Source organism: Bos mutus, chromosome 6 (assembly GCF_027580195.1).
Source record: "Bos mutus isolate GX-2022 chromosome 6, NWIPB_WYAK_1.1, whole genome shotgun sequence".
NCBI classification, from domain to species: domain Eukaryota; kingdom Metazoa; phylum Chordata; class Mammalia; order Artiodactyla; family Bovidae; genus Bos; species Bos mutus.
Genome location: NC_091622.1, coordinates 6,545,052 through 6,570,345, shown reverse-complemented (window position 1 = coordinate 6,570,345; position 25,294 = coordinate 6,545,052). Strand labels below are relative to the sequence as shown.

Below are 25,294 nucleotides of genomic sequence, written 5' to 3'. Positions count from 1 at the left end.
ATCCACCTTTCTACCTTCCACTGCTCTATGATGCACTCATCTCACACGCTAGTAAAGTAATGCTCAAAATTCTCCAAGCCAGGCTTCAGCAATATGTGAACCGTCAACTTCCTGATGTTCAAGCTGGTTTTAGAAAAGGCAGAGGAACCAGAGATCAAATTACCAACATCCGCTGGATCATGGAAAAAGCAAGAGAGTTCCAGAAAAACATCTATTTCTGCTTTATTGACTATGCCAAAGCCTTTGACTGTGTGGATCACAATAAACTGTGGAAAATTCTGAAAGAGATGGGAATCCCAGACCACCTGATCTGCCTCCTGAGAAATCTGTATGCAGGTCAAGAAGCAACAGTTAGAACTGGACATGGAACAACAGACTGGTTCCAAATAGGAAAAGGAGTACGTCAAGGCTGTATATTGTCACCTGCTTATTTAACTTATATGCAGAGTACATCATGAGAAACGCTGGGCTGGAAGAAGCACAAGCTGGAATCAAGATTGCCAGGAGAAATACCAATAACCTCAGATATGCAGATGACACCACCCTTATGGCAGAAAGTGAAGAGGAACTAAAAAGCCTCTTGATGAAAGTGAAAGAGGAGAGTGAAAAAGTTGGCTTAAAGCTCAACATTCAGAAAACGAAGATCATGGCATCCGGTCCCATCACTTCATGGGAAATAGATGGGGAAACAGTGGAAACAGTGTCAGACTTTATTTTTCGGGGCTCCAAAATCACTGCAGATGGTGACTGCAGCCATGAGATTAAAAGATGCTTACTCCTTGGAAGGAAAGTTATGACCAATCTAGATAGCATATTGAAAAGCAGAGACATTACTTTGCCAACAAAGGTCTGTCTGGTCAAGGCTATGGTTTTTCCTGTGGTCATGTATGGATGTGAGAGTTGGACTGTGAAGAAGGCTGAGTGCTGAAGAATTGATGCTTTTGAACTGTGGTGTTGGAGAAGACTCTTGAGAGTCCCTTGGACTGCAAGGAGATCCAACTGGTCCATTCTGAAGGAGATCAGCCTTGGGATTTCTTTGGAAGGAATGATGCTAAAGCTGAAACTCCAGTACTTTGGCCACCTCATGCGAAGAGTTGACTCATTGGAAAAGACTCTGATGCTGGGAGGGATTGGGGGCAGGAGGAGAAGGGGACGACAGAGGATGAGATGTCTGGATGACATCACTGACTCGATGGACGTGAGTCTGAGTGAACTCCGGGAGTTGGTGATGGACAGGGAGGCCTGGCGTGCTGCGATCCATCGGGTCGCAAAGAGTCGGACACGACTGAGCGACTGAACTGAACTGATGATGCTCCAGCTGCGACTCAGACTGCATTTCCGCTTTGCCAGCAGCTCCTTCTTAGGTCTGCCAATAGGGGGCGCTAGAGGGAGACGGCAAGGCCAGAACAGAGAGCAGGCACTTATCAGTTCCCACAGCACTGTTCCAACAACCAACCTTGATTCTCCTCTATGGATGTTCAGACACTTTGCAGTACCAGTCTTCTAATACCAGCACTGGCCGAGCAGTCGCCCCTCCTCAGATGGCTGGCTGAGGCTCATGAGGTCCCACTTCCAAACTTATATGTTTTAATAAATTCCAACTTCTTCTGTTTCTCCAGACCTATGAAGGGTATTGGGAAGGGCCAGTTTTTTGAAGTTGCTACCTCCAGTATGCCTCCGTGTTCTTATTTGCAGTTCAACTGTTTAATAATAGAGCCAGTAGCAATACATAGAACAGTCATTATTATGGCGGTGATCATCTTATTTACTGAACAGGAGAGTAATGTAACTTTCTTTTATCTTAAAACATTTGAGTTTACTTTACCCTTAACTGACATGAAGGGTATATGGGATTTCGGTGTTCATTTAGTTTACTGACTTTAATCAGGAGGAAAGATTTTGCCACTAAAGCTTAACTCGCAGCCAAATTCACCCTCCCAGCATGCCTCCAAATACGGCCTCTATTCCATCCCCTTGTTAGGGGATGCCAGTGGTTATGGTGGGGGCGGGAGGGGAACTAAAACCGGAAGAAGTTTGAAAGGTCGAATGAGGGACGACGGGGTTTCAGTCACTTATACATAAACCTTGATGAAACCAGCACCTTTTGGGCTAAACAAAGGACATCCATAACCTTTGCCTCATTATACAGTAGGCATTATGCATTATTAAAATTGAAGATTTCAGGCTTATTTTTATAGCATCCCAAGACTCTCAGAAACCATGATTATTCAAAGAAAGCTTCTAGGTGTGGTAACATCATAGGGGAGTGTGATCTATCTCGAGTTTCGATGCCACTGAGAAGGGAGTCAAGATTGGTGGGTGCTGAAACAGGTAACCTAATTCTGACGCTGACCTACACCTTTCGTTTTGTATCTTCAGGCCTGTTTAGGGAAGGAGGCCTTTATAGAGAGAGGCATCTTGGGGCCTAGAAACAGGAAAGCTAGGAACACATGAGATCTGCTCTGGAAACAGAAGAGCAGATAGGAATCCTCCGTGTCCCTGGGTCTTCGAACTACAGGGGAAGGCTGTGAAGGGACAATGTGCACTAAAATATTATAAAGGTGGTAGAAGGGGTTATGTGGGAAAGTTTTGTACTGTCTCAATATTGCTGTGAACTTAAAATTACTTAAAAAAATGGTCTTTCCAAAAATGGTATGTTTTTTAAATTTTGCAATTTTCTTAGTCTGATCATATTTTTTTTTAAATCAAAATTCTATCCTACAATGAATAATGATAAAATTCTGAAATGAGAAGTAGCTACACTGCTTGTTTTCAGGGAAGTAAGGAAGTGGATGCTGGAGAGACTGTATATGTATCTGTCTCGGTATGTAGCTACAATTACCAAGGCTAGTAAGCACCAGAGAAGATGCTAACACTGTTAAAAAGGCTGGTGAAGGAGGCAGCAATCCATGGGCCTCAGGGAAGAAATGAAAGCAAGAAAATCCAGCCTGCCCTTGAGGATTCAATGGTCAGGAAGCCCTGACAGTATGAAAGCATTCTATTCAACTGGAAATTAAAAACAAGCTTAAACTTTACACTGAAATTCAGTGATTTTCTTTTAACTAATTTTCATCTGTGAAGAGATTTAAAATTTTAGCAGTTTCACAGATTAGTTAAAACATTTGATTAAAAAAAAAATCCTATCCTGTTTCAGTGAACCATATGCTCTGTGAAGTTTTTACAAAAAAAATCCAGAAATTTTTCCATCAAAGGCTTTCCACTGTCAAATGCAATCCAATCTACTATTAACTTACCATGCTTTGGCTGGCCTTCGGAGTTATCATTTTTTATTATATAATATGCACACCTATCACGATTTATCAAACTCTCAGCTTGATAAGGTTATGATCTATGAAGTTTCCTGGGAAACTGGGTTGCTCTGTCTGGCTGTTACTTTTGCACTAATACTACTACTTCCTTGGAATGAAGAATTTTGTCACATCTGGTGTTTCTTTTGCACTGTTTTGTTAAATTACCCAGTGCCTTTAATGCAGAAACCCAAAGAAATGATTGTCTGTATTTTGTTCCTTCAATGTTTAGAAAAGAATGGGAGATAGTATATTCTATGAAGATTGCCCCAAGTTTAGTATAAGATAATAATATCAATGGCTTAATTATATATTTATTAATAAATGATCTTGAAGCCAAGATTTCTTTTGAATTGTAAAAATAAAGGCCTATATTTGGGTGTATATCTATAAAGAATAAATTTGTTGAATAAAGAATTTTCATAGATTGTTTTTAGAAACAAAGCAAATTCACATCCTTTATTTAAAACACCACATAGAATAAAAATAAAGAGAGAATGTCCATTAGTTCTATACAGTTGAAGACTCTATGAATCCTTTTTCACACTAGCAAGAGGAAACACTATTTTTAAGAATATATACACTTGAAATTCTCGGTGGTCTAGAGTGATATCTAGCGGCTCAACATAAACAATGGCTTTGCTAATGAGGAGACCTTGATGGTCCTGTGGTAGGCTTTACAATCCTCCCTGATAAATCTATAGGCATCTCAGAAGTAGATATTTGCTAACCCAAGGAACAAGAAGATACAAGGCTACTCACCTATTTATCGAGGGACTTCTCTGGTGGTTCAGTTATTAGGACTCCACTGTCCAATGCAGGGGACATGTGTCCAGTCCCTGGCCCAGGAACTAAGATTCTGCACGCCGTGGGGCAGCGCAGCCTGTGCACCACAAGCCGAGAGAGGCCCACGGCCGCAGTGGAAGAGGCTGCGCGCTGCAGCAGAGAGCCGACACAGCCTGAAAGAAAACAGTGATTCTTAAAAGTTATTGAGAGCCATCCGTGTGTTCGATCCTAGGTGCTTGGAATAAAGGTGAGTAACACAGAGTCCCCACCCACAAACAAGTCCCTAGCTAGCTGTGGGACCAGGTATAAATGCAAATCGCAACATACAGTATGATATGTGCCTTGATAGAGGTAGGGTCACTGTGTTATGGTATCAGAGGAGAATAAAGGGATTATGCTGGGGGTGGTGATGAAAGGGGTGCTTATGGAACGCTGCTAAAGAAGAAATGATGCTTGAGGTGGACTTTATTGGCAGAAGGAGAGAGAGAGAGAAGAGAAAGAGAAGTAGGTGAGGAGATGGGTAAGGAGGGAAGCAGGAGAGAAGGAGGAAGGGAGGAAAGCTGAAGGTTAACGCAGACCCAGGGAGAGATATGCTAACAAGGACACAGAGACTGAAGTAGGCATGTAAGTTAAAAAAAAAAAAAAAAACCAGAGCAAAACAGAAAGATCCAGAAATCCCAGTTAAATAGAGTCAGGAGACCAGAAGGGGGTGCTCTCATGCCCTGGGACAACAGCAGAGCCCAAAAGGAATAAGACAGGCTGCTCTTCCTGGCAACAATCACCATCGCTCACTATTAGAAAAATGCAAATAAAAACTACGGTGAGGTATCGGCTTGCACCAGTCAGAATGACCATCATCAAAAAAATGTACAAACAATAAATGCTGGAGAGGGTGTGGAGAAAAGGGAGACCTCCTCCACTGTTGGTGGGAATGTAAACTGAATGTTCTCTGTGGAGAACAGTGTGGAGGTTCCCTGAAAACTACCAGACCTACCACATGACTCAGCAATTCCACTCCTAGTCATATATCCAGAGAAATCCAGAATTCAAAAGGATGCATGCACCCTGATGCTCACTGCAGCACTGTTTACAGAGGAACATGGAAGCCACGTAGATGTCCACTGACAGGATGGATACAGAAGATGCAGTACCCATGTACAGTGGAATATTACTTGGCCACAAAAAAAGAATGAAACAATGCTATTTACAGAGACACGGATGGAGCTGGAGATGGTCATACAGAGCGAAGTAAGTTAGAAAAACAAATACTGCATAATATTGCTTATATGTGGGATCTAGAAAAATGGTATCGATGACCTCATCTGCAAAGCAGAAATGGAAACATAGGCATAAAGAACAAATCGATGGTTATCAAGGGGGACAGAGTGGGGATGGGATGAATTGGGAGACTGGGATTGACTAATTAATAACAGCCCAGGGAACTCTGCTCAGTGCTCTGTGGTGACCTAAATGCAAAGGAAACCTAAAAAAGAGTGGATATATGTATATGTACAACTGATTCACTTTCCTGTATGGCAAAAACCAACATAACGTTGTGAAGCAATTATACTCCAATAAGAGTTAATTTAAAAAATATACTGAACTCAGTCAATTTCTCTCAACGTCTAAAGGCAATGAAGGATGGTGCTGTATTTGTCTGCATTGTTTTGTATCATTTAAGTCAAATGGCCTTCTTGGTTAAAGAATAATGCCAACGAGTATAATTTTTTAAGAGTATGGACCCAATTCCTGGCTGTACCTCTTAGTTTTGCTTTTTACAGCCATAGACTTCCCCTTTCACTATCTCTGTTGCAAAAATACGCACTATTTGTCACAAAGAGACAAGGACAAAGTGAATAAATGCATCAGTACAAGTCAGTCATTCCTACAGATTAAAAAAAAAATGTACTTATTAAAGATGGAAGGAAATGCTATCCCTAGAGCCGTACATGCTAAGTTGTTCAGTGGTGTCTGACTCTTTGTGACCCCTGGACTGTAGCCTGCCAGACTCCTCTGTCCATGGGGTTTTACAGATAAGAATACTGAAGTGGGTTGCCATTTCCTCTTCAAAGGGATCTTTCTGACCCAGGGATCGAATCTGAATCTTCTGCATCTCCTGCAGTGGCAGGCAGATTCTTTACCACTGAGCCACCTTGCAAGCTCTATCCTTAGAGATACTTAAGGTCAAATTTGCCAAAGTGTGGAAAACAAAATGTGGGAAATTTCCATGAATATGTTGTCAGGGCAAGGGCCTAAGCACTTCCACATAACATTCTCTCTTCACTGCTGCTGGGGTAAGACGACTCTAAGTCTGGTTTGCTTTCTCACGGATCCCGGTGTGATCTGTGGAAATTTGCTTCACCTGGCTGTCTTTTTTCCCTTTCCTCTGAGAGTTTAGAAAATGACACTTACTTGGTGGGACTTAATGTTTATAACCACTTCAAGATTTTGAAGAGAAAACGATGAAAGATGAAAAAAGTACTGTTCCTTGTACTCGTTGGTCAACAAACATTGAAATCTGGAAATAAACTACAAACCAGGTTTAATATGTTAAAGTTTGCATTTAAAACTCTAAATTAAAACATTTACTGTGTTTACATTTAATTCAGTTTGACTGTATGCAAGTTCATTCCATGTGTGTTTATTGAGGAGCTATGATGAACTTCAGAAAACTAAAAATCCAGGACCTGTAGAAATTGTCTCACTAGCCATATTGGAGGGCAAAGGGTTTCCTCTGCTTGAAGGACAGAAAGAAATCTCCCTGTCTGCTTCAGAAATCCTATCACACACAGATGTGAAGTCCAGCAGGAAAACTGGGAGACAACACAATCAATCCATCAGCAAATATTTCTGAGCTCCTAGTAGGGTGCAGACACAGTTTTAGATGCTGGAGAACTGGGACTGAAATGAAATCCTTGTCTGGAATGAAACTATAGATGGAACCATGCTCCCTCTCAGCCTTATTTCACAGTTCTGTCAAAATGAATGATATCATTTCTACTTTCACAGTAATATGTGTGTGTGTGCTAAGTTACTTCAGTTGTGTCTAACTGCTTGCAGTCCTACAGACCGTATCCCACCAGGCTCCTCTGTCCATGGGATTCTCCAGGCAAGAATACTGGAGTGGGTTGCCGTGCCTTTTGCCAGGGGATCTTCCCAACCCAGGGATCGAACTCGCGTCTCTAATGTCTCCTGCACTGGCAGGCGAGTTCTTTAGCACTAATACCACCTGGGAAGCCCCTTGGTAAGATGGTGAATGGGAGAGCACCCTGAGTCAAAAATTGATTAACCACTACTAATAACAAAAACAGAAATAAACCAAGTGCCTCCTGGATTCCAGCACAGTGTTAAGCCTCAGCAGCATACATCACAGTTTTTCATAATAGCCTTTTCTTTTTCATATTCGAGGAACCAGAGGCTTAGAAAGCCACAGAAAGCAGCTAGTGGGCGGCAGAACAGGGACACAAACCTAGGCCTGTCTTGATTCCAAACATTTATGAGGAGTAATGAAATCCAGTCAGCTGACCATAAGCTCTCAAACTCAATGGTGGCCATTTTCCTGTCTGATTGCTCAGTTATTGCTGGCTGCCTTGCAGGTAATTAGCAATTTTCTAGTAAATTTCTCACTTTTGTGGGAAGTCCATTGCACTGACCTTCAATGAAAAGCTATTTCCTTCTAAAAACTCTCAGCAAGGCACCTGCATTTCCATCCAGAAAGGACCATCTTGGGGAGCAAGGGAAGGATTAAAGCAAAGATTTATTAAGCAGTTATTCATTTAAAATTTGTATAAAAAAACAGGCATTTAAAAAACATCTTTTATTTCTCAGGGAAACTTCAAAAGAGGAGAATATCAAGGTTCAGAAAAGACAAATGATCTACCCAAGGCTGTGCAGAAAATAGCAGAGTTGGGGTTTGAATCCACACCAGACTCCTGCCTCTCTCTGCTCCCTATCTGCCTCTGGTAAAAGTATACCTCCAGGATCTCGCTTGGTCAAATACTTCATGATCCAAATAAACAATGACAACCACCACTGCTGCAACAGACCACGAATACGTAAAATAGGTCTCTGCTCAAATATGACAGGAAGTAGCCAGCCTCTCCCTTGTGCGCTTGTGTTCACTCACTCTTTACGACCCTGTGGACTGTAGCCCACAAGGCTCCTCTGTCCATGGGATTTTCCAGGTAAGAATACTGCAGCAATTTCCTGCTGCAGGGGATCTTCCCAATCCAGAGATCGAACCCGTGTCTCCTGCGTCTCCTGCATTGACAGGCGGATTCTTTACCACTGAGCTACCTGGGAAGCCCTAGCCTCTCTCTACCCTCCCCTCTCCTACCCCTATAGTTTTATTTTCCTTCATTGCACTTACCACCTTCTGACAGGATGTAGGGTTATTTGTCTTCATTGTCTGTCCTGCATCCTGGATATACGAGCTTCTAGAGAGAAGGGCACCCCACTCCAGTACTCTTGCCTGGAAAATCCCATGGACGGAGGAGCCTGGTAGGCTGCAGTCCGTGGGGTCGCTAGGAATCAGACACGACTGAGGGACTTCACTTTCACTTTTCACTTTCATGCATTGGAGAAGGAAATGGCAACCCACTCCAGTATTCCTGCCTGGAGAATCCCAGGGACAGGGGAGCCTGGTGGGCTGCCGTCTATGGGGTCACACAGAGTCAGACACGACTGAAGCGACTTAGCAGCAGCAGCAGCAGACAGAATTCATCTCAGCTGACGCGTCAATTTCCATATCTCTCATGCCTAGAACAGTGCCTGAAATAAATAATAAACATCTATTAAACAAGCTCATTAAAGTAAGATTTTAAAGGCAGTTCAGTTCAGTCACTCAGTCATGTCTGACTCTCTGCGACCCCATGAATCACAGCATGCCAGGCCTCCCTGTACATCACCAACTCCCGGAGTTCACTCAGACTCACGTCCATTGAGTCAGTGATGCCATCCAGCCATTTCATCCTCTGTCGTCCCCTTCTCCTCTTGCCCACAATCCCTCCCAGCATCAGAGTCTTTTCCAATGAGTCAACTCTCCACATGAGGTGGCCAAAGTACTGGAGTTTCAGCTTTAGCATCATTCCTTCCAAAGAAATCCCAGGGCTGATCTCCTTCAGAATGGACTGGTTGGATCTCCTCGCAGTCCAAGGGACTCTCAAGAGTCTTCTTCAACACCACAGTTCAAAAGCATCAATTCTTCAGCACTAAGCCTTCTTCACAGTCCAACTCTCACATCCATACATGACCACAGGAAAAACCATAGCCTTGACTAGACGGACCTTTGTTGACAAAGTAATGTCTCTGCTTTTGAATATGCTATCTAGGTTGGTCAAAGCTTTCCTTCCAAGGAGTAAGCATCTTTTAATTTCATGGCTGCAGTCACCATCTGAAGTGATTTTGGAGCCCAAAAAAATAAAGTCTGACACTGTTTCCCCATCTATTTCCCATGAAGTGATGGGACCAGATGCCATGATCTTCGTTTTCTGAATGTTGAGCTTTAAGCCAACTTTTTCACTCTCCTCTTTCACTTTCATCAAGAGGGTTTTTAGTTCCTCTTCACTTTCTGCCATAAGGGTGGTGTTTAAAGGCAGGGTAGATAGCAAACTTGTGACAGTTGACAGCACTTATGTTTTAGTCTCAAAAATATCGCTTTGGTGCAAAACATGCAGCAATTTGAATTAAAATTTTGTTTCTTAAGTTAAAAGTGACTCCCAACTTAAGAAATCATTACTCATTATCTAAAATTTGGCTTCAGGGTAAGGCTTCATTCAAGAACCTTATCAGCATGGTTTATTTTACTTTTTAAGGCATTTGAATAGCACTTTTGACATTTTGTCATTTGTAAATATAAATGTATCTATTTTAAATATTATTACCTTCCTGATGCCTAAGGGCAAAACAGACATTTTAATTTATCTTGTGAAGATATAAAGTTAGACAGAGGGTGGAAAAATTGATGAAAAATGAAAGATCAGAAGAGAGACAACTAAATTACAAAAATGAAAAAGCATTAGTTTTGTCTATGTAAAAACCCAAACAAATTAGCTACAGGTATAATAATTAGTCATTTTTACAATCATTTCAAAATCCAGATAAAGAACAATATTTTTATTAATGGTTTGATACACCTCTTTCCCCCTGCATTATTTAGTTGAATTCTCTTTGATTTCCTCTTTATATGACAGTAACTTTGTAATATAATTTTTTCCAGGAAACTTTCAGTTCAGTTCAGTTCAGTTCAGTCACTCAGTCTTTGCAACCCCATGAATCGCAGCACGCCAGGCTTCCTTGTCCATCACCAACTCCCAGAGTTCACTCAGACTCATGTCCATCGATTCAGTGATGCCATCCAGCCATCTCATCTTCTGTCGTCCCCTTCTCCTCCTGCCCCCAATCCCTCCCAGCATCAGAGTCTTTTCCAATGAGTCAACTCTACTTTAGCAATATTAAATTAATAGTTTTTATTATTGATAATTGGCTTGCACTATAACCTCGTTGCCTCCCCAGACAGCCATTTTGCTTTTTTGCATTTCTTTTCCATGGGGATGGTCTTGATCCCTGTCTCCTGTACAATGTCACGAACCTCCGTCCATAGTTCATTAGGCACTCTATCTATCACATCTAGTCCCTTAAATCTATTTCTCACCTCCACTGTATAATCATAAGGGATTTGATTTAGGTCATACCTGAATGGTCTAGTAGTTTTCCCTACTTTCTTCAATTTCAGTCTGAATTTGGTAATAAAGAGTTCATGATCTGAGCCACAGTAGGCTCCCAGTCCTGTTTTTGCTGACTGTATAGAGCTTCTCCATCTTTGGCTGCAAAGAATATAATCAATCTGATTTCGGTGTTGACCATCTGGTGATGTCCATGTGTAGAGTCTTCTCTTGTGTTGTTAGAAGAGGGTGCTTGCTATGACCAGTGCATTTTCTTGGCAAAACTCTCTTAGTCTTTGCCCTGCTTCATTCCGTATTCCAAGGCCAAATTTACCTGTTACTCCAGGTGTTTCTTGACTTCCTACTTTTGCATTCCAGTCCCCTATAATGAAAAGGACATCTTTTTTGGGTGTTAGTTCTAAAAGGTCTTGTAGGTCTTCATAGAACCGCTCAACTTCAGCTTCTTCAGCATTACTTGTTGGGGCATAGACTTGGATTACTGTGATATTGAATGGTTTGCCTTGGAAATGAACAGAGATCATTCCATCATTTTTGAGATTGCATACAAGTACTGCATTTTGGACTCTTTTGTTGACCATGATGGCTACTCCATTTCTTCTGAGGGATTCCTGCCCACAGTAGTAGATATAATGGTCATCTGAGTTAAATTCACCCATTCCAGTCCATTTTAGTTAGCTGATTCCTAGAATGTTGATGTTCACTCTTACCATCTCCTGTTTGGCCACTTCCAATTTGCCTTGATTCATGGACCTGACATTCCAGGTTCCTATGCAATATTGCTCTTTACAGCATCGGACCTTGCTTCTATCACCAGTCACATCCACAGCTGGGTATTGTTTTTGTTTTGGCTCCATCCCTTCATTCTTTCTGGAGTTATTTCTCCACTGATCTCCAGTAGCATTTTGGGCACCTACTGACCTGGAGAGTTCCTCTTTCAGTATCCTATCATTTTGCTTTTTCATACTGTTCATGGGGTTCTCAAGGCAAGAATACTGAAGTGGTTTGCCATTCCCTTCTCCAGTGGACCACATTCTGTCCGACCTCTCCACTGATGGCATCACTGACTTGATGGATGTGAGTCTGAGTGAACTCCAGGAGTTGGTGATGGATAGGGAGGCCTGGCGTGCTGTGATTCATGGGGTCGCAAAGAGTCAGACATGACTGAGCGACTGAACTGAACTGAATTGATAACCTCGTTGCAGGTTTGTGCCCAGAAACATAGGAATTCTGATAAGTTCTGTTTTTCATAATAGCAAAAAAAGAAAACCCACATGGTACATTTATAATTGTGTGTGGTGACTGCAGCCATGAAATTAAAAGACCCTTACTCCTTGGAAGGAAAGTTATGACCAACCTAGATAGCATATTCAAAAGCAGAGACATTACTTTGTCAACAAAGGTCCATCTAGTCAAGGTTATCGTTTTTCCTGTGGTCATGTATGGATGTGAGAATTGGACTGGGAAGAAGGCTGAGCGCCGAAGAATTGATGCTTTTGAACTGTGGTGTTGGAGAAGACTCTTGAGAGTCCCTTGGACTGTAAGGACATCCAACCAGTCCATTCTGAAGGAGATCAGCCCTGGGATTTCTTTGGAAGGAATGATGCTAAAGCTGAAACTCCAGTACTTTGGCCACCTCATGTGAAGAGTTGACTCATTGGAAAAGACTCTGATGCTGGGAGGGATTGGGGGCAGGAGGAGAAGGGGACAACAGAGGATGAGATGGCTGGATGGCATCACTGACTCGATGGACGTGAGTCTGAGTGAATTTCGGGAGTTGGTGATGGACAGGGAGGCCTGGCGTGCTGTGATTCATGGGGTCGCAAAGAGTCAGACACGACTGAGAGACTCATCTGATGTGATCTGATCTGTGCTGTATCATCTAGCACGTTCCTGAAAGGGGCAGCATTGCATTTGACTAGGGACCATTTAGAAACTAACTCTTCACTGACAATTTTTATGTTTAGCTACTGGAAAAGTTTCCAGGCGAATCTGTAGGTGCTGTACATGTCAATCTATGTTTCTCCTCTACTACCCAAACTTAACGGTGTCAGCAGCTTAGAACGGTTGATGTTACAGTAAGTCCTCTGGCCCTGTCCTTCAGTGTTTCCACACCAGGCAGACTGGCCTAAGACATGGGGGAGTGTGCCTGGGAGCTGTTCATTCCCATGCTGGTGCAGCTGGGAACAGCTTGATGTAAACGTGACCGAGAACCACATAGATATATTCCATCAAAACCAAGCTGAACAAAGCTCCCACTCATCTTCCCCTTAGCTGGATTTCAGTAATGTTCCATCACTACATGGAGGGGGAGTTGGAGTGAAAAGAGATCACAGTCTTAACCGAATTCAGATCAAGTATTTTACTCTGGCAGATTTTACAAAGGCATATGAACATGTGAGTTCATTGTTGGTGTTCCTTCCGGGACTTTGGAAGGGATCTTGGACGGGAGGGTCCTGAGTTCCAGCTTCATTAACTTCATGTTAGACTCTCTAGTAATGGGTTCACATCTACTACACTTCAGCTACACTAACCTCTATCTTTCTCTCTCTATTTTTTTTTTTGCACTGACCAGGCATATTTTTGCTCTTCCTCCCACTCTTCCTGCCTTTCAAATAACTGTTCCTTTACTCTTTGTGTCTCAGCTCAGGGAAGCCTTTTCTGGTCTCCTGTGTATCATCCCATTACTCTGCCATGCCACTCTGTTCCTCTCTTTTTAGCTCTCATTTCTGTCTGAAGCCATTTTGTTTACTTACTTGTCTTTTGATTACTTACTTACTTACTTGTCTCCAGTAAAATGCAGATGCAAGAGAGCAGGAATTTTGCCCAAGATGCTTACAGCTACACCACCCAAACCTAGAAGAGGATCTGGCCTTATTCATTCAAATGATTTTTGAATGAATGAACAAACTATAAGCTCAAAAGTGCATAAATATCTTTTTAATTAGCTCAAGAATATAAAAACACCTCCAGTCCTCCATTTCACCAGGTTGGAAAGCCAATCTCAGGTATTATTAGGGCCTCTTCCTCTTTGGAATTTGCAAAGGTGATAGGGCTGCCCTGGTGACTCAGACAGTAAAGAATCTGCCTGCAATACAGGAGACCCAAGTTTGATCCCTCAGCCAGGAAGATACACTGGAGAAGGGAATGGCTACCCACTCCAGTATTCTTGCCTAGAGAATTCCATAGTTAGAGGAGCCTGGTTGGGCTACAGTCCATGGGGTAGCAAAGAGCTGGATATGACTGAGCAAATAACACTTAGAATTTAACAGAGGAGCAGGTTATCAGTCACTGCCTTCTCTGATCATTGAGCTGTCTATGGTCTTGGTGTCAAGATTAGGACATAGACAGGTACAGACAGAAGACCATGAGAAGATGCTTGCAGAAGACAGCCATCTCTAAGCAAGCAGACAGGGCTTAGAAGGCTCTGCTGAAACCTTGATTTCAGCCTTCAAGCCTCCAGAACTGTGAGAAAATAAATGCCTGTTCTTGAAGCCACTCGGTCTGTGGTGCTTTATAATAGAGTCCTAGTAAACTACTCCCTGAGGCCATAAGGCTGGGCGAGGCAGCAACTCTGGGCCTCGTGTGAAAGCAGGAGTTGCTAGTGTGCATCTCTTTAGTTCTGCAACCCTGCATGATGGGACTTCAAGTCACCAGCAGTAGCAACAGTGGTGGTTTCTCCCCAGACCACATTCAGCAAGAGTGGGCACATAGAAGCTCAGGGAAAATGCCTTTAAGAGGGCCTAGAGTGGCTTTCACACGACTCCCTCTTGCCTCCACTGGAATGTTGCAGAACCCAACACCACCTGCTCACATGGTATTTCACACACGTGCATTCCAGGAAACAACACAAACACTCAAGGGGCAGTAGGCCCTAGGGGGTCAGCAGATGATGAATTAGTAATTCTGCAGGAGTCAGGGAGTTGCATAACTGCTAAACATGAGTTAACAAATGTTTATGCATCATATCGATTATGTGTATACCTAATAACTGTAACTAATTCCGACCAGCATGTTTCCTCCAGAGGTTAAGAACAATCATTTGAAAAGATCTTACTGTCTTTGTCTGGGATATTAATTTCTTCTCAGATACATAATCTTATGTCTAATTGTTGTCATTTTTTTTGCAGGGAGAAAAATAAAGCAACAATACCAAAATGCATTGTTTCAAAGCTCTAAAATTTAACACTGATTTTGGAGGGTATAATTTAGTGACAGTTCCAAATAATGATTGTACCTGTGGAAAAATGATGTTGTTTGTTTAAAAATATAGAAGCTATAAGGTAAATCTCATTTTTGATAATTCATTGACATTACCTTACGTTTTTCCTTAAAAATTATCTTTTTATTTTTTTCTGTTTCAGATAATCCAGTACTATCTGAAATGCAAAAAAGGGAGATTTATTAGCAAAACCATAAAGTAGCAAAATGATATAGTCAGCAGACATCATGAGTCATAGTATTTCATTCCTTAATGGTACAGTCAAATGCCCTCCAGTGTTTCAGAAAATTCAAATGCCTAAAACTATCTTTTCTAATATGTTTAACTCCATCGTCATTGTCCTAAAGTATACACACACAAGCATACACACACACCATTTTTACAATGTATGGTTTTTGAAAATGAAACTTTTAATATGTATTTATCCTACAAGGATTTTCATCCATGTGGTTTCATTTGGTGATTCATTCAAATTTAATTCACATAAATATATAGTTAGTTACCTAGTCGTGTCTGACTCTCTGCGACCCCATGGACTGTAGCCTGCCAGGCTCCTCTGTCCATGGAATTCTCCAACCCTCTGGAGTGGGTTGCCATTTTCTTCTCCAAGGGATCTTCCCAATGCAGGTATTGGATCTGGGTCTCCTGCATTGCAGGCAGATCCTTTACCAATGAGCTACCAGGGAAGCCCTGGTAACATAAATATATTAGCTAATGTTGCAAGATGCCTGCTACTTTTTTTTAAAAGTCCCTTTAATAATCACCAAGTCCTGGTAGCTCAAAAGGAAAGAAAACTTAAGTTTGGTGTAAATAGTGAAATTGTGGCACATTTTTCCAGTTTTGGTTATTCTAAATTTCACATAATTTTACAATAATGTTGTGAAATAGTAAAAAATACATATTAGCCATTGTCCCCAGTTCCTGACACAGAGCTCCTAAAAAGCCTTGTCATTTCCTAACTGATAAGAACACTAGGAGTGTCTCTTGTTCTAATATTGGCCTTTGACCTCTGTTCCTCCCACAGAGCTCCTAAAACCCTCGCAATTTTCTGGGTGATGGGAGTGCCTTTGTTTTAAGGAGGTGACATTGGGCGAGCTCCTGTATGGCTCCTGATTGAGGGCTGGTTGCAGGAAAGACCGAACCATGATTAGAAGCTTAGAATTTTCGGTCACGCCCCCACATTCTCTTGAGAAGCGAGGGGGCTGAAAGTGGAGTTAATGATTGATCATGTCTATGAGATGTAGCCTCCATAAAATCCCAAAAGGATGGGGCCTGGGAAGCTTCCAGGTAGGGGAACATATGGAGGTGCTAGGAGGGTCGTGCCCCTAGCAGAGGCCGTGAAAGCCCCTGCCCCTTTCCACATACCCTCGCTTCACTACCCATCCCTTCCCTCTGTTCATCTGTATCCTTTATCACATATCCATTAATAAATTGGTAAATGTAAGTAAGTGTTTACCTGAGTTCTGTGAGCCGCTCTAACAAATTAATCAAATCCAAGGAGGGGGATGTCCTTGGAAACTCTGATCTATAGTCAGTTGGTCAGAAGCACAAGCAAGAACATAGGATTGCAACTGGCATCTGCGGGGTGTGTGAGTGAGGGTGGAGGGACAGTCTTGTGGGACTGAGCACCCTATCTCCTGGTAGATAGTGTCAGAATTTAGTTGAATTCTTGGACACCCTGCTGGTGTCCTGAGATTTGCTTGTTGGTGGTGTAGGGGTCCCGCCCCACAGACAAACATTGGAATTGTGATCAGAAACCAAAAGAATTGTTTGTTCACAAATAGCTGAGAAAAGAAAAGATAGAAAAAGGCAAAGGAGAAAAGAAAAGACATACCCATTTGAATGCAGAGTTCCAAAGAAGAGCAAGGAGAGATAAGAAAGCCTTCCTCAGTGGTCAATGCAAAGAAATAGAGAAAAGCAATCAAATGGGAAAGACTAGAGATCTCTTCAAGAAAATTAGAGATACCAAAGGAACATTTCATGCAAAGATGGGCACAATAAAAGACAGAAATGGTATGGACTTAACAGAAGCAGAAGATATTAAGAAGAGGTGGCAAGAATATACAGAAGAACTATACAAAAAAGATTTTCATGACCCAGATAACCACGATGGTGTGATCACTCACCTAGAGTCAGGCATCCTGGAATGTGAAGTCAAGTGGGCCTTAGGAAGCATCACCATGAAAAAAGCTAGTGGAGGTGATGGAATTCCAGTTGAGCTATTTCAAATCCTAAAAGATGATGCTGTTAAAGTGCTGCACTCAATATGCCAGCAAATTTGGAAAACTCAACAGTGGCCATAGGACTGGAAAAGGTCAGTTTTCATTCCAATCCCAAAGAAAGGCAATGCCAGAGAATGCTCAAACTACTGCACAATTGCACTCATCTCACACACTAGTAAAGTAATGCTCAAAATGCTCCAAGCCAGGCTTCAACAGTATGTGAACCGTGAACTTCCAGATGTTCAAGGTGGATTTAGAAAGGTAGGGGAATCAGAGATCAAATTGCCAACATCTGCTGGATCATCAAAAAAGCAAGAGAGTTCCAGAAAAACATCTACTTCAGCTTTATTGGCTATGCCAAAGCCTTTGACTGCGTGGATCACCACAAACTAGAAAATTCTTAAAGAGATTGGAATACTAGACCACCTGACCTGCGTCCTGAGAAATCTGTATGCAGGTTAAGGAGCAACAGTTAGAACTGGACATGGAACAACAGACTGGTTCCAAATCAGGAAAGGAGTATGTCAAGGCTGTATATTGTCACCCTGCTTATTTAACTTATATGCAGAGTACATCATGAGAAACACTGGGCTGGAGGAAGCACAAGCTGGAATCAAGATTGCTGAGAGAAATATCAATAACCTCAGATATGCAGATGACACCACCCTTATGGCAGAAAGCAAAGAACTAAAGAGCCTGTTGATGAAAGTGAAAGAGGAGAGTGAAAAAGTTGGCTTAAAACTCAACATTCAGAAAACGAAGATCATGGCATCCGGTCCCATAACTTCATGGCAAATAGATGGGGAAACAATGGAAAAAGTGACAGACTTTATTTTTTTGGTCTTCAAAATTATGGCAGATGGTGATGGCAGCCATGAAATTTAAAGTTGCTTGCTCCTTGGAAGAAAAGTTATGACCAACCTAGGCAGCATATTAAAAAGTAGAGACATTACTTTGCCAACAAAGGTCCATCTAGTCAGGGCTATGGTTTTTTCAGTAGTTAGGTATGGATATGAGAGTTGGACTATAAAGAAAGCTGAGTGCCTAAGAACTGATGCTTCTGAACTGTGGTGTTGTAGAAGACTTTTGAGAGTCCCTTGGACTGCAAGGAGATCCAACCAGTCCATCCTAAAGGAAATCAGCCCTGAATTTTCATTGGAAGGACTGATGCTGAAGCTGAAACTCCAATACTTTGGCCACCTGATGCGAAGAACTGACTCATTGGAAAAGACTCTGATGCTGGGAAAGATTGAAGGTGGGAGGAGAAGGGGACAACAGAGGATTGATTGGTTGGGTGGCATCACCAATGCGATGGACATGAGTTTGAGTAGGTTCCAGGAGTTGGTGATGGACAAGAAAGCGTGGCATGCTGCAGTCCATGGAGTTGCAAACAGTCGGACATGACTGAACAAGTGAACTTAAGTTCACTGTGATGCTTTATTTTTCTCCAGAATTTAAAATGTTACTATATTATTCATGATAAAGAATAGCTTCTGTTTTTGAATAGTTAGCAAAGGATCATAGACATTAGCTCAAAATATAAAGTTATATTTGAGTGAAAAATTAAATTAGAAAAATAAAAAAGGCATAAATTAGGCATAGGTGACCAACATAAAATGATTGTAGAATAAGTCATTCCTAATAAATATTTTTGTTTCATAATATGTCTTCCTAGTTCTGTTAGGCTCAGAAATCTTAATGTGCTATCCAAATTGGGAAAGATAGTATAAATATTATTAGCTGAATAAAAACCAAATGAATGAATGAATGAAGAGTAGAGCATCTGGTACAGTCTTAAGTAATTTAAATGGTTCAGAAGTAGAGCCAGTCTAAGAAGATCATTTTCAAAACCACTTAAGACACATTTTTCCCTTAAAATATGTATTTTGGTCTTGACATGATTCTTACACCCCAAATAAAATTAAGAGCCGACTTAAGTGGTTTTTGACCAGGGCTCTGTTTCCATTCCTCTACTAGTATATCAGTTTTACCACACTGGCCTGGGATTTAATTTTACCCTCCTTGCAAGTTACTAAGCTACCCTGTTACTGTTTCATGGGTGCTGAAAGCAGATGTGAGACTCTTAGGTGGAGACAAAGAGCTTCACTACGAGGGTGCAGCAAGCAGCACGAACATCAGTCTGTTGACACCCGTGAATCTTGCCTCAGACTCCACAGGGTTGGTGTGGTATGACCCAGATGGATGCTACACACACAGTAAGTTTGCGCAACGGCTAAGGAAGCCAATGGCACCCCACTGCAGTACTCTTGCCTGGAAAATCCCATGGATGGAGGAGCCTGGTGGGCTGCAGTCCATGGGGTCGCTAAGAGTCAGACATGACTGAGCGACTTAACTTTCACTCTTCACTTTCATACACTGGAGAAGGAAATGGCAACCCACTCCAGTGTTCTTGCCTGGAGAATCCCAGGGACGGGGGAGCCTGGTGGGCTGCCGTCTATGGGGTCGCACAGAGTTGGACACGACTGAAGCGACTTAGCAGCAGCAGCAAGGAACACTAAAGTTAATGAGTCCGTTGCTATTATTTTGTTTTTGGCTAACAATCAGCTAGCTAACTTGCTCTTTGTGCAAGCCTGGGAAATTACCACATTTTTCAAGGCTGCATGCTGCAAACACAACCCTGAGCATTAGGATCTCGAGTTCCGACACACCTAGAAGGATATAAAGGAGCCTAGTGACCCATGGAGGACTCTCCCACCACCACCTGGTGGATTTTCATCCTCATCCTAGGTTCCACTACTGCTATCGATATCCACGAAGGGTGGACATGGCTCCTGACAGCTGCCTGGAAAAGCCTTGAGCTTCCCTCTGGTTGGACCACATACAAATTAATCACTGGGGCCAGACGACTGTCCTTGACTTAGGCCTAGATTTGCACCCATTCCTGAACTAATCTCTATGTTAAAGAAGAAGATTGCGAGACCTTTGGTTTCTGATCACTCACTTGTGATGGCTCGTACTAAGCAGACTGCTCGGAAGTCCACCGGTGGCAAGGCGCCGCGCAAGCAGCTGGCCACTAAGGCGGCCCGCAAGAGCGCGCCGGCCACCGGCGGCGTGAAGAAGCCGCACCGCTACCGCCCCAGCACGGTAGCTTTGCGCGAGATCCGCCGCTACCAGAAGTCCACGGAGCTGCTGATCCGCAAGCTGCCGTTCCAGCGGCTGCTGCGCGAGATTGCGCAGGACTTCAAGACCGACTTGCGTTTCCAGAGCTCTGCGGTGATGGCGCTGCAGGAGGCGTGCGAGGCCTACCTGGTGGGGCTCTTTGAGGACACCAACCTGTGTGCCATCCACGCCAAGCACGTCACCATCATGCCCAAGGACATCCAGCTTGCCCGCCGCATCCGCGGGGAGAGAGCATAAAGTTGTTTTCTCTGTACTTAAAAAAGGCTCTTTTTAGAGCCAAAAAAAAAAAAAGAAGAAGATTGCTCTTATTATTTAGATCATCCATGCTGGCTGCGGTGGGAGGATCAATTTTACCCAACTTAATGGCTATCAATGGGGAAGAGGCAAAATGTTAGGTGGCAGCCATTACCTACTTTACATGGTCTCTAAATGGTATAATTCAAGAATTCTGCTCTATTTCAGCTTTCGAAAGTCAAATGGAGAGAAAGAAAAAAAAAAATTAGAACTCATTGGCCTTCTTTTCTATGCCTTTATTCTGGGCTATCATCTATTTTTTCATTGTATTCATAATAATTGAGCACCAATTAGGTGTCAGGAACTGTACTAGACTTGGGGATACAATTCAGAAATGACTCCTAATCTCACAGGTTAATAATCTAGTAAAGGATTCATTTTAAGAGACCATTAGGATGAGATGGAAAAATACAGAGTGATGGTAACCCATAGAGGGAGCCTCTCACCTGGACACTGAGCGGGAGGGTTAGGAAAAGACTCCTGGAGAATATGATATCTAATCTGAAGCCAAAGGATGAACAGAAGTTATCAGGTGAGCTGTGTGTGGGTGAGGACTAGAGAGCTTGGAAGAATGCCTCAGGAGATGGAAAAACAGAGCTAGTTAGAGAAACTGACTGTGATCCTGTGTGTCTGAATCATAAAATTCAAGGTGAGAGAAGAGGCAGGAGAAGTGAGGAGTGGGAGGCAGAAAGTGTTATCTATGTAAAGGAAACTTGACTTTTCTAAGAAACCTTAAAGACTTTAAAAAGAGGGGGAAACAAGGTAGATGTTGCATTTCAGTAATTTCACACTGGCTATATACAGTGAAAAATGAATTGAGGAGGAAGCAAGGCCAGGACAGAGAGATTAGTTAGAAGATTGCTGAAATCCAGCACAGAGACAGAAGCAATTATACCAGTGAAAATGGGATGAAGGCACAGATTTGTAATCTATTTATTAAAAGAAGTTAGAGCTGTAGGTCTTAATGAGTAATTGGATGCATGAGATGAGAATAAGGAAATATTTAAGGCCTGGAGATAGGATAGCAATGATAACAGATATTTTTAATTCAAGTAGCTGCTGCTGCTGCTGCTGCTAAGTCGCTTCAGTTGTGTCCGATTCTGTGCGACCCCATAGACAGCAGCCCACCAGGCTCCCCAGTCCCTGGGATTCTCCAGGCAAGAACACTGGAGTGGGTTGCCATTTCCTTCTCCAGTGCATGAAAGTGAAAAGTGAAAGTGAAGTCGCTCAGTCATGTCAGACTCTTAGCAACCCCATGGACTGCAGCCTACCAGGCTCCTCCATCCATGGGGTTTTCCAGGTAACAGTACTGGCAAAGTTTCAAATCCTAACTCTACATGTAGCTTCTAAGGCTGAGCTAATTACCAGCAAAAAGGAGACATTGATAACTGCCGGGGTCCAGCCCCGGTGGATCCAGGGAATTCGAAGCAGGGACGGTGTCGGCGAGGATCAGGAAACAACTGCTTAATTAAAGGTTAATTAAGGATATAAAGAGTAATAGAATAAGGATAGCTCAGTGAGGAAATTCAGTGGAGAAAAGAGGCTGAAATAAGGATAGCTCAGTGAGGAAATTCAGGGGAGAAAAGAGGCTGAATAATTCAGCCAGAAGGTGAGAGAAAGAACGACATGGGGAGACCAAGTTTCGGTGAACAAGGCCCGCACTTTATTTTCCAAAGTAGTTTTTATACCTTAAGTTATGCATAGAGGATAATGGGGGAAGGGGTAGAGTCATGCAGCAAGCCAGGCTTTCTTCCTGCAAACTTATCATATGCAAAAGCTTAGGTGATTTGCATCATCTTCTGGCCCAGAGGCCTGTTAACATTTTAAGACCCTTTCTTCAGAAAACTTATTTTTCTCTAAAGGTGATTGGTCAGAGCCACCCTCCAAAAAAAGCATTAGATAAAGTTGCATTCCTACAGAGCAAAGGTGTGGTGGGCTATAACAAGAAAAAGAATTAACTCAAGGGTCCCAGGTTACAAACATTAAAGCTACTACTTAGACCAATTATATTAATCAATACACGGCCAGGGACACAGCAGGTAAGGGATATGGAAACCTAACAGCAAACATTGGCCCAACAAGTGAAAATCCCTTCACCAATACAATTTCTAATCAATCTTTTAACTGCTCAAAGGAATCTGTATTTAGACAGTTTAGAACATCTCATGCCTCCCACAGTTGGGAGGCTCTGAGCAATCACATGTGGCCGGAAAAACCTATTCAGGCAGGCTAGAGGACTTCCAAAGGAGTTTGTAGGTTGAAACACTGTCACACCCAGGAATTATTAACTGGAACTGTAAGCTAACTCTTTTTTCAGAGAGAGGTAGTCGGGGACAGCCCCCTGTAAAGTCAGAGTGGTGTAGGTGAAAGCACAAAGCAGAAAGTAGGCAGACTCTGGTTTGGGGGGTAGATGCTCGAGAATTTCCAGGGGAACCCCTGAGGCTCGATCCCGCCTTTGCGTATGCCAAGCCTCCTTCCTCATGACCTCTGCCACGGGCGGAGCTCGCTCCCAGCAGATAACTACCTAGAAAAGCTGCTTTGAGGATAAAAATGCAAAGAAATAAAATACTCTATGTCAAGTTTCTGACATAGAATAAATAATAAATTATAGCAACATGTCAGTTCCTATTTCTCTGTCTGAAAGAACTGGTTAGATGGAAACACTATTCATTCAATGCAGTCAGGAGTGTGCTGGCTGCAAGTAAGAATAAACTGGACCTCCAGCAGTTTTTAAAAGTAGGGGTTATTTTTCCTGTGCAATAAAGAGAACTGGAGATGGATAGTTATTGGCATTAACTTGGCAGCAGTGGAATCTTTACTGTTACCCTTGGCTTTACCTCATGGTCACAACACGACTGCCCCAGTTCCAGCCTCCAGCGTCAGCGTTGAAGGGGCCATGCATAAGAGAAAGGTTATGGGTTAGTTAATTATCCTGAGATGGGGGACATAGGAGGAGAAGACAGAAGTTTGAGAATAAATAACAAACTTGATTTTGAATATATGGAGTTTTAAGTTTCTGTGATATATTCACATAGAAAGAGGTTTATTAGGCAGTTGGATACACAGGCCTGGAGTTAAGGAAAGATATCTGGGATTGAGGGGGAAGGTTAGGTTCTGGGGGGTGAATGAGAGAACCCATAGCAATGGTATACAGTGAGAAAACACAAGGACCGGGACACGGCCCTGGCACAGAACACCAACATTAGTGGCTGAGTAGAAGCCAAGAAATGCCAAAAGTGAGACAGGAGTGTTTAGGGAGGCAAGAGCAGAGCCAAGAGCATGCTGTGTCCTGGAAGCCTAAAAGAGAAAACAGTTTAGGAGGACGTGGTCAGTAAGAGCAAGGGCTACAGAAAAGCAAGAAGGTAATAAGTAACCTTGCTGAGAGTTTTTCCTGTTGTGGGGACAGAAGCTAGACTGGAGTAGGTGAGGAGTGGAAGAGAGGAGGAGACAGAAAGAACAAGCATAAAAAAAGTTCTTTTCTTTCTCTTTTGTTCTCAGAGTTCCTATTTTAGGATGTCAGTACTTGCAAAATTCTTTTTTTTAAAAGAAAGATGTTGGTAAAGTCAATTTACCTTTCCAAAGAGAAGCAAACTTGGAATGAGAGTCTGGTCCTCAGGACCTTCGGAGGGTCTCTTCCGGCGCCAACGGTTTCTGATTACATGGTCTTTCTTACTCCAGGGATGAGACACAAATAAAATCATTTGGCATGTTTAGGTTCTGGGAGCAGAGCTGTGTAAATGTTCATTGTATGATGCTTCCGAGTAATGAAAAAGGCAGAGACTGGAAGTCAGCGGTCTGGTGGCACATGTAATGCTCACTTTCCCAGGCTCTCCTTTATTTAGTGTGTTTTTATATGGAATGTCATGGAAAATAAAAGTGTTATGGGAAAATAAAAATGTTCCATTTGGACAGTTTTTGGTAGGTCATATTCAGATTCAAAACATTAAACTATTTTGAGCCACATATAAAGTCCGTTTTATATTGGGCCACCCAGACTCAGAACACTTGATGAAAGACTATAGAAAAATAAGAAACTTGTATGCAGTGACAGTGTATGCAGTTGGCTGACTATTCAGTTTTAAGAAGTTTCCTTCCTGTTGAGGAAGGAAGAAAATGAAACACTATTTAAATTTAAAGCAAATCATGCAATAGACATAGTTATAAGAATGTAGCTTCCCTCTCTCCCTCTCTCTGCCTCTCTTCTTCATCTTCTGAACTATGTAAGTACCAGTTCGGGAAAGTACTTTTCGGAGTACAAGGTTTTTGTTTTCGTTTTTTTTAAATAAATATTTTACTTTCTTTTATTTCCTGCAGACTAGTTCTGCAGGCTGCAAACAGCAAAGCTAAGAAAAATAATAATTTTTTTAAAATTCCCTTTTGTCTGTTTCCATCATTACTGTGGTAATTCTCAAAACATTTGTTTGAGAGAATCTAATCATCTAGTAGTTCAACCCTTAGAGCTCATATTTTAGGATGTCACTTGTGGCCTGGAGATCAAAACCTTCATGTGTCCTCTACTATTTATAGAATTATTCAATGTGTTTCTCTCATTCTTTCATTTGAGGGCTGGGGTTTAATCAGTTAGAGCTAGAGAACTTTTGCTCCCGTTCCCCACCCCCCCACCCCCTCCATCTCGCCGCA

General features: G+C 42.3%; 1 protein-coding gene and 1 long non-coding RNA gene across 2 annotated transcripts; one reads left to right on the top strand and one right to left on the bottom strand.

Moving 5' to 3' along the window:
* Positions 1 to 259: 259 nt before the first annotated feature.
* LOC138988275 (uncharacterized) lies at positions 260 to 25,099 on the bottom strand. Its single transcript, XR_011464595.1, has 6 exons — positions 24,226 to 25,099; positions 8,464 to 8,864; positions 7,748 to 7,818; positions 6,507 to 6,623; positions 4,071 to 4,267; positions 260 to 1,621 (listed from the first exon to the last, which is right to left on the bottom strand). It is a non-coding gene; the product is annotated as an uncharacterized lncRNA (long non-coding RNA).
* Positions 20,172 to 20,626, top strand: LOC138988274 (histone H3.1-like). The gene has a single exon (XM_070372910.1). It carries the CDS (start codon positions 20,186 to 20,188, stop codon positions 20,594 to 20,596), a length of 411 nt encoding a protein of 136 aa, XP_070229011.1. The 5' UTR covers positions 20,172 to 20,185; the 3' UTR covers positions 20,597 to 20,626.
* Positions 25,100 to 25,294: the final 195 nt, after the last annotated feature.

Bases quoted from the DNA above. Each gene is read 5' to 3' on its own strand.
- LOC138988274 (XM_070372910.1), top strand. From the start codon at position 20,186: ATGGCTCGTACTAAGCAGACTGCTCGGAAGTCCACCGGTGGCAAGGCG.